At 40.3% G+C, this 13,352-nt stretch overlaps 1 protein-coding gene across 6 annotated transcripts in view; it reads right to left on the bottom strand.

The window, feature by feature from the left end:
- Positions 1 to 13,352, bottom strand: part of PKIB (protein kinase (cAMP-dependent, catalytic) inhibitor beta) — a 223,973-nt gene that overhangs the window by 24,891 nt on the left and 185,730 nt on the right. For 3 of the 6 annotated variants that reach the window (XM_011944443.1, XM_011944444.1, XM_011944441.1), the window contains one exon: positions 1,162 to 1,222. The exons of the other annotated variants lie outside the window; for them this stretch is intronic. In XM_011944443.1, the coding sequence (XP_011799833.1) occupies positions 1,162 to 1,174 (13 nt within the window). In that variant the 5' untranslated portion in view covers positions 1,175 to 1,222. The remainder of the gene's footprint in view (positions 1 to 1,161; positions 1,223 to 13,352) is intronic. 6 annotated transcript variants of the gene reach the window in all.

The following is a 13,352-nucleotide window of genomic DNA, read 5'->3' as shown; positions in this document are numbered from 1 at the left end:
CCATGTTAGCCAGGATGGTCTTGATCTCCTGATCTCGTGATCCACCCACCTCGGCCTCCCAAAGTGCTGGGATTACAGGCGTGAGCCACCGAGCCTGGCCCTGAGATCACATTTCTAAAAACATTTTCCTTAAGGCCGGGTGCAGTGGCTCATGCCTGTAATCCCAGCACTTTGGGAGGCCAAGGTGGGCAGATCACCTGAGGTCAGGAGTTCAAGACCAACATGGTGAAAACTTGTCTCTACTAAAAATATAAGAATTAGCTTGGTGTGGTGTTGTGTGCCTGTATGCCAGACACCAAGGAGCGTGAGGCAGGAGAATCACTTGAACCCAGAAGGTGGAAGTTGCAATGAGCTGAGGTCACACCACTGCACTCCAGCCTAGGCAACAGAGTGAGACTCCATCTCAAAAAAGAAAAAAAAAAAAAGAAAATTAGCCTTATGTTCTCAGCATGACTTTTGTTCAAATTACATAGACTACACAGTTGCAAATTGGCACACTTAATGTGAGGTTTCGTTTTTGTTCATAAGTTATTAAGAGAGCCTTTCCCCCATTTCCATCCAAGTCAAAGTCAAGACTGGCAAGTCTCCTTACTGTCTTCCTAGGAGGTTAGGGTTTTATCATATTACCCTTTTACTGAGCGTGTCACTCTTAGAAATCCAAGCCTTACTCTGGTTACCTAATGTAACTAATAGTAACTCTTGTTACTATTACTCCCACAGCACCTGGTTGTTCATACTATTCCTGGTTACAACCCCAACATCCTCCTGCATGCCTGGCAATGTTCTTCTCCTTGGGTGGTAAGTATATGTGACCAGTAAACTGCTGTGGATCTCATCTGTCCAGTGTTGGGTGTTGGGTGTCTAGGCATCTGTGAATCTCCAAGGCAGGAATCTTTTCTTCACCAATAGGGTGAATAGAAAGCAATAAAATCCACGGGTGTTATGAACCATATAACATGCCCAACCATTTCAGAAGACACCTAGTCAGTTAAAATGAACTGTTCCTTGGTTATTTGGTTCTGAGTTATTTGGCAAGGCTACCTGAGACAGAACTGCTAACTGCTGATGGGCTTGAGCTATGGCCTATGTGCCACTGTTATGCCATCTCTTTTAACTCTGCAATGCTCTTGTCCCCAAGAAGAAAATGGTTGTTAACTATACCCTGGTGTGACATGCTGTCAGGTTCAGCCTGTGTTTGGCAGGTGATCTCTGAAGCTTCAGCCTGTAAATGCAATGAGAAAACATTGCCTTAACCAGTCAGTACTTTAGTCCTGCTTACCAGAGCTCAGGCTAGAGCTCTCTGATCACCATGTCCAGCCTGGTGACTGTCACTGACTGCTTGGAGCAGCAATATGGACATTGCTTGTAACGGTGCACCTATGGAACGGGCACAGAGGCAGCCCTGTGTGACATTTGTGGGAAGGAAGGTGACCACCCCATGGAGAGCTAAGCATGGTATCCTGGTTGCCATTGTTGTTCATGCAAAGGTAGTGACCTTTCTGGTCTCCTCTGCTGCTGCTTCCTGAGCTGCTGATGCTTGTGCTCTCATGACTCCGAAAGGCATTGAGGTGCAGATCCATGGTGGCCTGTGGCACAGGTGCCAATGCAAAAAGAAAAGGGTGGGGAGAGGAAGGAGCATTTGGTACTCAAATGATCTCCCAATGCAAAACCCGTAGCCAGTAGGCCTGGGCTCAGCACTGCTGCCTACCAGCACACCAAACGGCCAGTCTTGCAATCATTGGCTTGCTGGCCCTATCCAAGCCATAGACTAATGACTTTACAGGATATGGACCTCAACCCTAGAGAGACTGATTCGCACTCCCCAGAGGAAGAGGCAACCACTTCTGAGAAAGGCCACTAAGCTCCCTAATGTTTTCCCATCAGTACCCAGAAAGTCTGCACCACAGGTGACCGTACAGAAAGCTCCAATTTCACCTAGCTGCAAACTCAAAATATGCTCAAGGAATTTGTGCAGAGAAAGAAACAAAGAAAGAAAGAAAGAGGGAAAAATTCCACAAGACAGAAAAGGTAGGGCAGTGGCAGCAGGAGATAATTTTGGTCTATTGAGTCTGGGTTATAAACCTAGCTTTCTTTCCCTGTACCACTCTGCTTACTATGTCTCTGCTGCAATAAAGATCCTAATCCTTGAGGTTATAGAGAAATACCTATGTTACCTTTATGGCACTGTGGTACCCCATGGCACCATTAATTCAAACTCAACTTAAGCCCAGGCTCTTTAAACCATATAAATCAACCATTGCTGTGGGGGAAACCCCCAACCTTGATGATATTAATTTGAAGCTCTCTAAGAGAAAAGACTGATAAATATCGTCAGGGTAAAAAGGATCCCTCACCACCACCCCACCACCACCAAATATTTCCAGTGACCACCAGCACTTAAAAAAAAAAAAGGAAAGAAAGAAAGAAAAGAAATTTAAAAAGCAAAGAAAAAAAAAATCCTGGATATGGAGGGAAACCAACAACAACAACAACAACAACAAAACCCTAAAACAAAGATCTACAATTTAACCTAATTGGACATTCAAAATATATTAAAAGCATTTATATAACCAAGATAAAGGGTCACTGATTGGCTTTTGTGCCTCTACAGTATAGATTCTTAATTAACTTTAATACCTGCTGAAATGCAGCAATTGGCAAACCTTCATGGGTGTAACTGGTACTAGGGCTCAGATTACAGTTATGACTAGGGATCATACTAAATTTAAACATGGTATCCCCCATAATATCAGAGGAGTTATGGAATATAGAATAGAGGACAAAGAGATATGCCTTATCTTAACCATCATAATTACTGTCTTGCCTAAATTTCCCATCACGGTCATAGCAATCATTGCCCTAAAATATCCCATAATGGACATGGATGCTCTGACCCAATTAAAAATAAATGGAAATTAGATTAAATCTCGACACTTATAAATTGGCTTGACAAAATGGGAACTCATGATTCCTCTGCCTCCACCCCAAATTAAAATAATTATTAACATGGCTCAAAGTAATTTAAAATAGGGATTTTGAGGATTGAAATTTGTTATATGACAGCTATAGAGTGCAGGGGTGATTATCCCCACCGCTTCTCCATTTAACAACCCAATCTGGCCTATTTAGCCTGTTCTTAAACCTGGAACAAATAAATAGTGCAGCACACTAGACTGCTGCAACCTTAATGCCATGGTCCCATACAATTCAGGCCCCTATTCCCAACAAACTGAATATTGAAACTTCTGACTCCATCCAATCAGCAACTGATAGGTATTTTGCTACTACAAATTAGGCTAATATGATCCATTGGGTGCCAATGTCAACAGCTTAGCAGTCAGTTTGCTTTTACCTCCCACAAGATACAATGTATTTTTACCAGGCTACTCAAGGGCTACCTCAGCAGTCTTGCCACTGCACACAGCCTTTGCAGGCAAGATCTTAACGACATCCACCTTTCTCTTTTTTTTTTTTTTTTTTTGAGACGGAGTCTCGCTCTGTCGCCCGGGCTGGAGTGCAGTGGCCGGATCTCAGCTCACTGCAAGCTCCGTCTCCCGGGTTCACGCCATTCTCCTGCCTCAGCCTCCGGAGTAGCTGGGACTACAGGCGCCCGCCAACACGCCCGGCTAATTTTTTTGTATTTTAGTAGAGACGGGGTTTCACCGTGTTAGCCAGGATGGTCTCGATCTCCTGACCTTGTGATCCGCCCGTCTCGGCCTCCCAAAGTGCTGGGATTACAGGCTTGAGCCACCGCGCCTGGCCGACATCCACCTTTCTCCAGGAGCACAGGTATGTTACATTGATGGCATCCTTCTCCAGGAAGATTTGTTTGACATATTCATTGAGAACATACAAATACTCACAAAGGAACTCACACAAAAAGGGTGGATCATTATCTCTCACATAGTGCAAAGTCCTGTGACTTCTGTTAAATTCTTGAAAGTTATTTGGTAAACCAAAAGCTGCTCCATCCCTGATACTGTCAAAAAAACAGGTATGAACCCTCTCAGTACCCACAAGGTTAATACAAGTCCAACATCTTTTAGTCTTTTTTGGGTTCTGGAGACAACATATTCTTTCGCAAATTTTCTTTAATCTCACTAATGCTGTTACTTACAGACTGCCCATCTTAAAGGGGAACCTCCTCAACAAAAGACTGTAGAAGCTGTCCAAAATGAAATCAACACACACTCCAGTTAGTGCCCTCAGAGACTTCTGCAACCTTATCTCATGCCTCCTGGAGTCTCTGGGCCACCTGTGATGGTCATAAGTTGCTCATGGGCTTTTGATGCCAGAAACTGCCTTTCCTGGCCTTGTACTATACACCATTACAGTGGCAATTACTGGCCACACACTGGGCTTTTCCAGAAATAGAGGGTCTCAAAGACTTTGAGGCTGTGACCCTCTGTACCCTTCTACCGTAATGCTTTGTAATGCATTTGAGCAGCCCCCCCATGAATTTGGCATGGCTATGAGACCTCTTTGCGACAGGATGGAGTCAAGCTTGGGCCTTCTGGCATATTCTATCTGTAGAAGGTGGTGGCCTCCTGTACCATCAGTCCTTTGCCAAAAACCATGGTGCTAGGGGAAGTCATCCCTTTCCTAGAGTCCTTGGCTACCTGGAGAGACCCCAAGGATCAACTGAATGAACAGCAGTAGAAGGCCATACACTTTACCAGTGATGTTGCCACAATTATACATGATAGAGCTCAGTGGAGACTTGTTGCTTTTAGTTCCTTAACCAAGATGTCCCTGATAAAGAACAGAACCCAAGGGTCAGCACAATGGGCACACTCCAGGCATTCATCTTGGCAATGGAGGCCCTGGTCATTTGGCCTCATACGTATATTTTTACAACTTTTAGGCCATTGCCTAAGAGTTGCACTTTAAAGAACTCTGTGAATCTCTTGTTTCACAGATACCCAAATATAAATATATAAACCAAATTAACAGGTTTCTCTACATATCCTAAGGCCATAATACAAGGCCTCAACAGGACATTCCTCATCTCATTTGGAGTTCGAGACACTAGATTATCACCAAGGCACTCATCTTAGAACACACAATGGAATCTTGAAGAAGGCTTTCCATTGAAATGCAGCCTCCCCAGAGGCCTCAGGAGGTCAGCCCCAGGCAGCTAGTTTAATTGATAAGCCTAATGGGTTTTCAAAGAACTATTTAAGTCACAAGGAGAAAAATGTCCCTCTGCTTCCTTGATGTCACCACTGCCACAAGCATTATTAGCCTCAATTCACACCCCCTGGGAACACCCACTCTCTATATCAATATCACACAGGTCTCTCAATTGCCTTTACTGGTTATATATGGAGACATACCTAAAGTTCATGTTTTTGGCAACCACCTCAAGATGTGCCCCTCTCCCCTTGGTCAGGTGCCTACTTTGCTTCCTAGGAAGACAATTCTTCTAATCCCTAAAAGTCTCAGTTATCGTCAAGATTTAAACTGATGTCAAAGCATCAAGTGATCAATTGCAGCATAAAGCCAAAAATTAAGGCTTGATATCTAATAAAATAGGTCTCTAATGACCTAACTACAAGTTCTCCTCCCCACTCTACTCCCATTGATCAGGTACCCTAGACCAACCACCATCCTTACCAAGAGGACCAGGCACAGTTTCTGTTTATCCTTGAGTAGCAGGTTTTGTTCCCTGTTTGTCTGCCAAATCAAACAAGTGAATCACATCATTCCACAATAACTGGGAACACCCTACCCTCTTAATTCTCCAAAGCCGACTTCCTACAGCCCTGGTTGTTCACTCTGCTCTTGAGTGCAACTTCTGTGTGGCCCAGCAAGGTGTTCTGTGTCCTCCTCCGCCAGGCCATCAGTAGACGTGACTAACAACCTGTTGTTGATCTCATCTCTTCTGGGTCAGGTGGTGTTTAGCGCTCCCTCACCAACAGGGTAAATAGGAGGTGACTAAGACACCCTACCACTAAGAGAATGTTGCTCTCTTTCATGAAAGGGAGCCTAAAGTGTAGAGAAAAGGCATCAGGTTCACACATATCCTGTGTGCATGCTGACCGTCACTGAGCTGCAATGTGTCCAGTTACATCAGTCTGCACAAGGATCCACTGCTATTGTGTCAGGTGTAACTACTACCTCAGGTAGAGATGTGTGCATCTGCATCCTCTTTGTTCCATCTCTGGATTTTAAGGTTGATGGTCTATTTAAACCATTCTATGCCCTCCATGAGGTCCATGAAATCACTTTAGAGGCTCACTCCTCTGAGGGCCTGGGAACCCTGTCAGGTGGCAATCAGGCCCATTTGCCTGGGCACTTCTCTTGACCATTGCTTGTCTACCTTTCCAGGGTCAGAGAATATACAGAGACAGTTTTATGATGCCTAAAGTTTCCCTGGGAAGTGAGGCATAGTCATCTCTACACTTGGATTTTCATTAAAATTCTTATTGTTCAATCTCCCTTCTGTTCAACCTAGTGAGCTGGAGTCCTGGCCACCTTCGCAGAGACTTGAATAATGACTAGGGTCTCATTATATCCTGAATTCTTCTCCACTAGCTAGTCAATGACTCATTTCCCTTCCCAGAAACATAAAAACTTTTACATCACCATATAGTCATTCCCACTCTATGGTTTGTTCTCAGTTCTTCAGTTTCAGATAGCTCAAAAAATCTTTGCTTTCAAAAAGTCAGGCTATTGTCATACATATGCTGATTTTCAAGACCATGGCTCTTTGTTTGGATTTTAAAAAACAGAAACTTAAGTGATCATTTGTTCTAGATTAAGTGCATCATCCCTCAGTGAACAGCCTTTACAGAGTATTAAAGGAAGTATAAAGGAGTAAAGAAATCTCAGTTGATAATTAAAAATGTTATCAATCATACACAGGTAGAACAGCTACTCTTAATTGGGCCCTTAGCTAGGTAGTGGCTTTTTATTATTACATATATTGTACATGGCTTTATATACAATATTTTATTTAATCTTATCCACAGATGTCAGAGATAGAGGGAGAGAAGAGAGACGAGAGAGAGATTCCCTATAATTCAAAACAACCAACTGAAATAGAGTCTTTTAGATATTAAGAAACTTGCCCTAAGATAGGATTTAAGCTCTGTCACATAGGATTCCAAAATGGATTTTTAAAAATTTCACTATATTGCCTTTTTCTAGACTCATAGGCCCTTATAAATTTCGAAGAGATTAGACTAAAATAACTTTATAAAGTTATAAATAAGTCATCTAAAAGTCACCTAGTACAGCCATCTACAATGTGCCTGAATCGTTTCAACAAGAATATTTTTCTTCTTTGAACCACATATTCACCCTAGTGTTTCAGCAAACCCAAAATATTATTTCAGTAATTGATCTGATATGAAAACTTTAATCATTTCTGAATCTTAAAAAAGATCATACAATTGAATAATGTGCATAATTTTGAAAAAAAAATTTTCTTCTCTATACCTATTATTATGTAATACATATACAATATAATCATATATATATAATATATGATATATGTAATCCATGAACACACACATTTAGATGTAATAAAATTCTCCCACAGAATAAAATAGAAACAAATACTTCTCTCATTGGTGGTATAACCCTATCTAATATAATTTAAATATTTTGTTGTTTTTAAAGTGTGTTAGTCTTGCCTCTTAGCTTATCTTTCATATCACAACAATTGGCAGAATTCATTAAAAATATTGAGGTCAATATAAATTTTTGTTTAATAACCCTACATTTTTTGGTTTAATTTTAGATCTTTTAATGCACTTAATCTTTGTAGCTTTTTTGTTAAAATATGAAAATAAGTTTGCATTTCATGGAAGGGTATTTTCTGGTTACAAAGGAGAGAAGGCCCCAAAGCATGCAGCAAAGGAACCCTCCACTGTATTAGATTCCCTCAGGGTAATTGACAGCTGACTGCACTCTATTTACCAGTCCTTTTAGTTATTTCTGTACAGTAAGGCAAATCAATATGAGTCTTACTGTCAAATCCAGGACTTTCCCCTTGAAAGCTTTAATTAAGATTTGTGACCTTCTCCCAGCTATGTACACCTCGACCTGAATATCCTTTTAGCTCAGTAGCTGTTCAATGATCAGGCACTCTGCTCCATCCATCTGCTCTAACAGTGACCTCCTTCAATTTTTTTTTTTATGAGCTTTGGATATTTTCTTTTTATAGCTTTGCCAGCATAATCATATTACATCCTGACACCAGGCAGTGTAAATTAATTCCCCTTTTTTCTTATGTACCATGCCACAAAGAACCAGATTTTTCACCTTAACACTTGATTAAATTGTGGAAAGGAGAAGAAAAAAAAATTGAGAAAACCTCATCTCACCTGTGTCAGCTTGGAGACTTAAAATGTGAATTTAAAGCAAATTAGCTCTTCCTAAGATTTTTTACAAATCTTAACGTGGGAGATGGGGAGAAATATAGGAGAGATAAAGCAAGTTTGGATAAAATGCCTATTTACTGAAAATTAATCTTACGTCATTTAAACCAGGACACTGTTTCCCCAACTTGTCTGTTCATAAGACTCAGCTGCGAAGTTTGTTAGCAATACAGATTCCAGGTACCTTCCCTAGAATTTTTGATTCAGTGTGTCTGACATCAGATGCATTACAAGCACCCTAGGTAACTGTGGTCACACAGTTTGAGAATAACTGAATTGGAGTAAAGTTTAGGTGACATTCTCCTCCATCTTTCTCCAATAATACCCTTGGGGGTGAGGGGAAGCCATATAAATGCATTGATTAAGTATCTTCAGGATTTAACAGCATATATACCCAAATGAATGGATTATTTACTGTGGTTTTAACAAAGTATAGAAATGCATACACATGACCTTGGAAGCCTACTCATCCAATTTCAGACCTTATTTAAAATTGCCTTATAGTAAATTAAAAATTTAAATCTCAAAATCAACTTTCTCAGTACCTGCCCTGTCAGGATATATGTGGATGGTCTTGGCTAGATCAGTCATCTCCTACAGTTTTTTTTACTTTTCACTCTGATAATCAACACTGAAGTTCCACGAAATCAGTTTAATATGATGTTCACTAAACATTTTCTGTGGGTAATGGTTTTTCCCCAGAAGACTAAAATTTCCTGAGAGGCAAGAACAAACAGATTCTAATGGTGGACAGTAGATAGAAGATATTCATTGACTGCTTTCCAAGTGAACTTAACATTAATCTGACACTGTGTAGTCCACATGAATTGCAGATCCTGTCTAAGGGGAGAGACAGTGTATGTTATCGAACTTCATAAAAGTGTTCTGTTGGCATTTTAAGCATTGTTACATTCATATCGTAGGTAGCATGTCTGAACCAAGAAAACCCTTTCAAGTCACCCTGCCAGTTTGTTCATTTCACATCAGATCTTTCAAATATTACCCTTTCATATTTATTAAGGATGCTGAAGAATTTTGGTATCAGAAAATTCCCACAAATCTATCATAATTCAAATAGCTGAAGAAAATACTAAAAAGCTGATTCAGCTTGTCATAATCTGAAAATTAGCATAATTAAAGATAATTTTAAATATTCTCACTAGCAGGGGGTGGTGGGTAGTAAAGGAAGCATGAATATATTGAAAGTCAACAGTTAGTTGACTCTAACTTCCAAGCTACGTACTCCACCCTAGAGTACTGAAGTTTCAGAAAACCTTGAAGCCTTGTGTTCTGGGGTCTGCTGGACCCTGAAATTAATTATACATCACAGGGTACAGAAGATAGAATGTTCTGACATTTTCAGAAGCCCCAGTTACAGCTGCGGAAATTTTAAAAAGTAGTGCAGATATGCATTAGTTCTTGTCTTGTTTTTATGCACTTGCATGTAAATGCAAATCCTTTATCCTCAGCAAATCCTCTATGGAACATGGAGAGAAAGCAGAGGTGCCTACCTTCTCTTAACATGAATAGTCTTTATAATTTAAAATATTGTTAATTGCCAAGATTAAAATTCAAAAATTGTTTCCTAGTAACTTATAAATCAGAAGACTTTATGTAGTCTGAAACATAATGTTTCTTTGATGTATTTTTAATCTAAAATAAAGTAACCCAGATGAGGGATAGATCATGATGGCTGAAGAGAAACCTCTACCTATTGTCCCCCTGACAGAAACAACAATTTAATTTAACAACTATCTACACCTTTTTAAGAACCAAAAATCAGGTACTAGCTCAACCACAGTGGGATAGAGCACCAGGCAGCCTTGTGGGGTCCCTAGTTCTATGCCTTGGCTCTTGCATGACATTTCTGGACCTGCCATGGGCCAGATGGGAGCCCACTGCCCTGAAGACTGAATCCCAGGCCTGGAAGGATTCACCACAAGCAGACTGAAGAGCTCTTAGGCAAGTAGTGAAAATAAGCAATGGTCTGGAAGTACTCCCCATGGGGCTGTGGTGGTGGTGGCCACAGAGAGAGATTCCTCTGTCTGTGGAAAGGAGGGGAAGGTGGGAAGGACTTTGTCTCATGGTTTGAGTGCCAGCTTAGCTGCAGTAGAATAGAGCAACAGATAGATTCCTGAGGTTTTGACTCCAGTCCCTGGCTCCCATTTGACATCTCTGAATTCACTCAGTGTGACAGGGAATTCACTGCCCTGCAGGAACGACACAGGTCTGACTGGCTTTGCTACCTGCTGTTCATAGAGCCCTAGGGTCTTGAGCGGGCCTTGGGTAAGACCCAATGAAATGCTGGCTTCAGATCTGACCCAGAGCAGTCCCAACAGTGGTGGTCACAGGGGTGCTTGTACCACCCTACTTCTAGCTCCAGGCAACTCATCACAGACAGGGAGACTCTGTTTGTTTGGGGGAAAGTAAAGCAAGAGAGCAAGAGTCTCTGCCTGGTCCAGAGTATTCTTCTGGATCTTACTGAACACCACAAACGTGGTACCTCTACAAGCCCTACAAGAACCACAGTGTTACTGGGCTTAGGGTACCCTGTAATGCAGATATGCCTTAGATCACAATATCCAAATCCTTTCAAACACCTGAAAAGGCTTACCAAGAAGGACAAGTAAAAACAAGCCCAGACTGAGAAGACTACAGTAAATGCCTAACTCTTCAAGGCCCCAACACCAATGAACATCCACAAGTATCAAAAACATTCAGGAAAACATGGCCTCACCAAATGAACTAAATAAGGCACCAGGGACCAATCCTGGGGAAACAGAGATATGTGATCTTTCAGACAGAGAATTCAAAATAGCTGTTTTGGGGAAAGTTAAAAAAAAAGATAAAAATTTTTAAAAAAATCAAGATAACACAGGGAAAGAATTCAGCATTCTATCAGATAAATGTAACAAAGAGATTGAAATAATTAAGAAGAATCAAGCAGAAATTCTGGAGGTGAAAAATAAAGTTGACATATTGAAGAATGTATCAGAGTCTCTTAATAGCAGAACTGACAAAGCAGAGAAAGAATTAGTGACCTTGAAGACAGGTTATCTGAAAATACAGTCAGAGCAGACAAAAGAAAAAAGAATAAAAAGTAATAAAGCACTCATACAAGATCTAGAAAATACCCTCAAAAAAGCAAATCTAAGAGTTATTGGCCTTAAAGAGTAGGTAGAGAACGATATAGGAGTATATAATTTATTCAAAAAGATAATAACAGAAAATTTTTCAAACCTAGACAAAAATATCAATATCTAAGTACAGGAAGGTTATAGAATACCAAGAATATTTAACTGAAAGAAGACTACCTACGGCATTTAATAATCAAGCTCCCAATGGTCAAGGATAAAGAAAGAACCCTAAAAGCAGCAAGAGAAAAGAAACAAATAACATATAATGGAGCTCCAATATGTCTGCAGCAGAGTTTTCAGTGGAAAATTTAGGACTGGGAGAGAGTGGCATGACGTATTTAAAGTGCTAAAGGAAAAAAACCTTTTACCGCAGAATAATATATTTGGCAGGAAAAAAAAAAAAAAAGGTCCTGCAAGCATGAAGGAGAAATAAGGACATTCCCAGACAAACAAAAGCTGAAAGATTTCATCAACACCAGACTTGTCTTACAAGAAATACTGAAGAGGCCGGGCGCAGTGGCTCAAGCCTGTAATCCCAGCACTTTGGGAGGCCGAGACGGGCGGATCACAAGGTCAGGAGATCGAGACCATCCTGGCTAACACGGTGAAACCCCGTCTCTACTAAAAAATACAAAAAAAAACTAGCCGGGCGAGGTGGCGGGCGGCTGTAGTCCCAGCTACTCGGGAGGCTGAGGCAGGAGAATGGCGTGAACCCGGGAGGCGGAGCTTGCAGTGGGCTGAGATCCGGCCACTGCACTCCAGCCCGGGCGGCAGAGCGAGACTCCGCCTCAAAAAAAAAAAAAAAAAAAAAAGAAATACTGAAGGGAGTTCTTCAATCAGAAAAAAATAAAATAACATATTAATGAGCAAGAAGAAATCACCTGAAGGTACAAAACTCACTGGTACTAAAAAGCACACAGAAAAATACAGCATATTATAACACTGAAATTGTGGTGTGTAAATTACTGCTATATTAAGTAGAAAGGCTAAAAGGTGAACCAATCAAAAATAATAACTGAGACAATCTTTCAAGACATAGCATATTAAGATATAAATAGAAACATCAAAAACTTAAAAAGCAGGGAGACGAAGTTAAAGTATAGAGTTTTTATTAGTTTTCTTTTTCCTTGTTTGTTTGTTTATGCAATTCATGTTAGGCTATCATCAGTTTAACATAATGGGTTATGAGATAGTATTTGCAATACTCATGGTAACCTGAAATCAAAAAACACAGCAAATACACACACACAAAAAGTAAGAAATTAAATTATACCACCAGAGAAAATCATCTTCACTAAAAGGAAGACAGGAAAGAAGAAAAGACCACAAAACAACTAGAAAACAGTTAAATGGCAAGAGTAGTCCTTACTTATCAATAGTAACATTTAATGTAAATGGACTAAATTCTTCAACAAAAAGACACAGAGTGGCTGAATGAATTAAAAAAAAAGAAAAGGAAAGACCCAATGATTTGTTGCCTATAAGAAGCACACTTCACCTATAAAGACACAAATAGACAGAAAATAAAGGATGGAGAAAGATAGTCCATGCTAATGGAAGCCAAAAAAAGAGCAGGAGTAGCCATACTTATATCAAACAAAATGTACTTCAAGACAAAAACTATAGAAAGAGATGAAGATCATTATATAATGATAAAGGGGTCTATTAAGCAAGAGGATATAACAATTGTAAGTATATATGCATCCAACACTAGAGCATCTAGATATATAAAGCAAATATTGGGGGCGGAGCAAGATGGCCGAATAGGAACAGCTGCAGTCTCCAACTCCCAGCGCGAAGGACACAGAAGACGGGTGATTTCTGCATT

The sequence above is a fragment of the Colobus angolensis genome, unplaced genomic scaffold, assembly GCF_000951035.1.
Source record: "Colobus angolensis palliatus isolate OR3802 unplaced genomic scaffold, Cang.pa_1.0 Scaffold231, whole genome shotgun sequence".
In the NCBI taxonomy this organism is placed as follows: domain Eukaryota; kingdom Metazoa; phylum Chordata; class Mammalia; order Primates; family Cercopithecidae; genus Colobus; species Colobus angolensis.
This window is presented reverse-complemented; position numbering and strand designations above follow the sequence as displayed.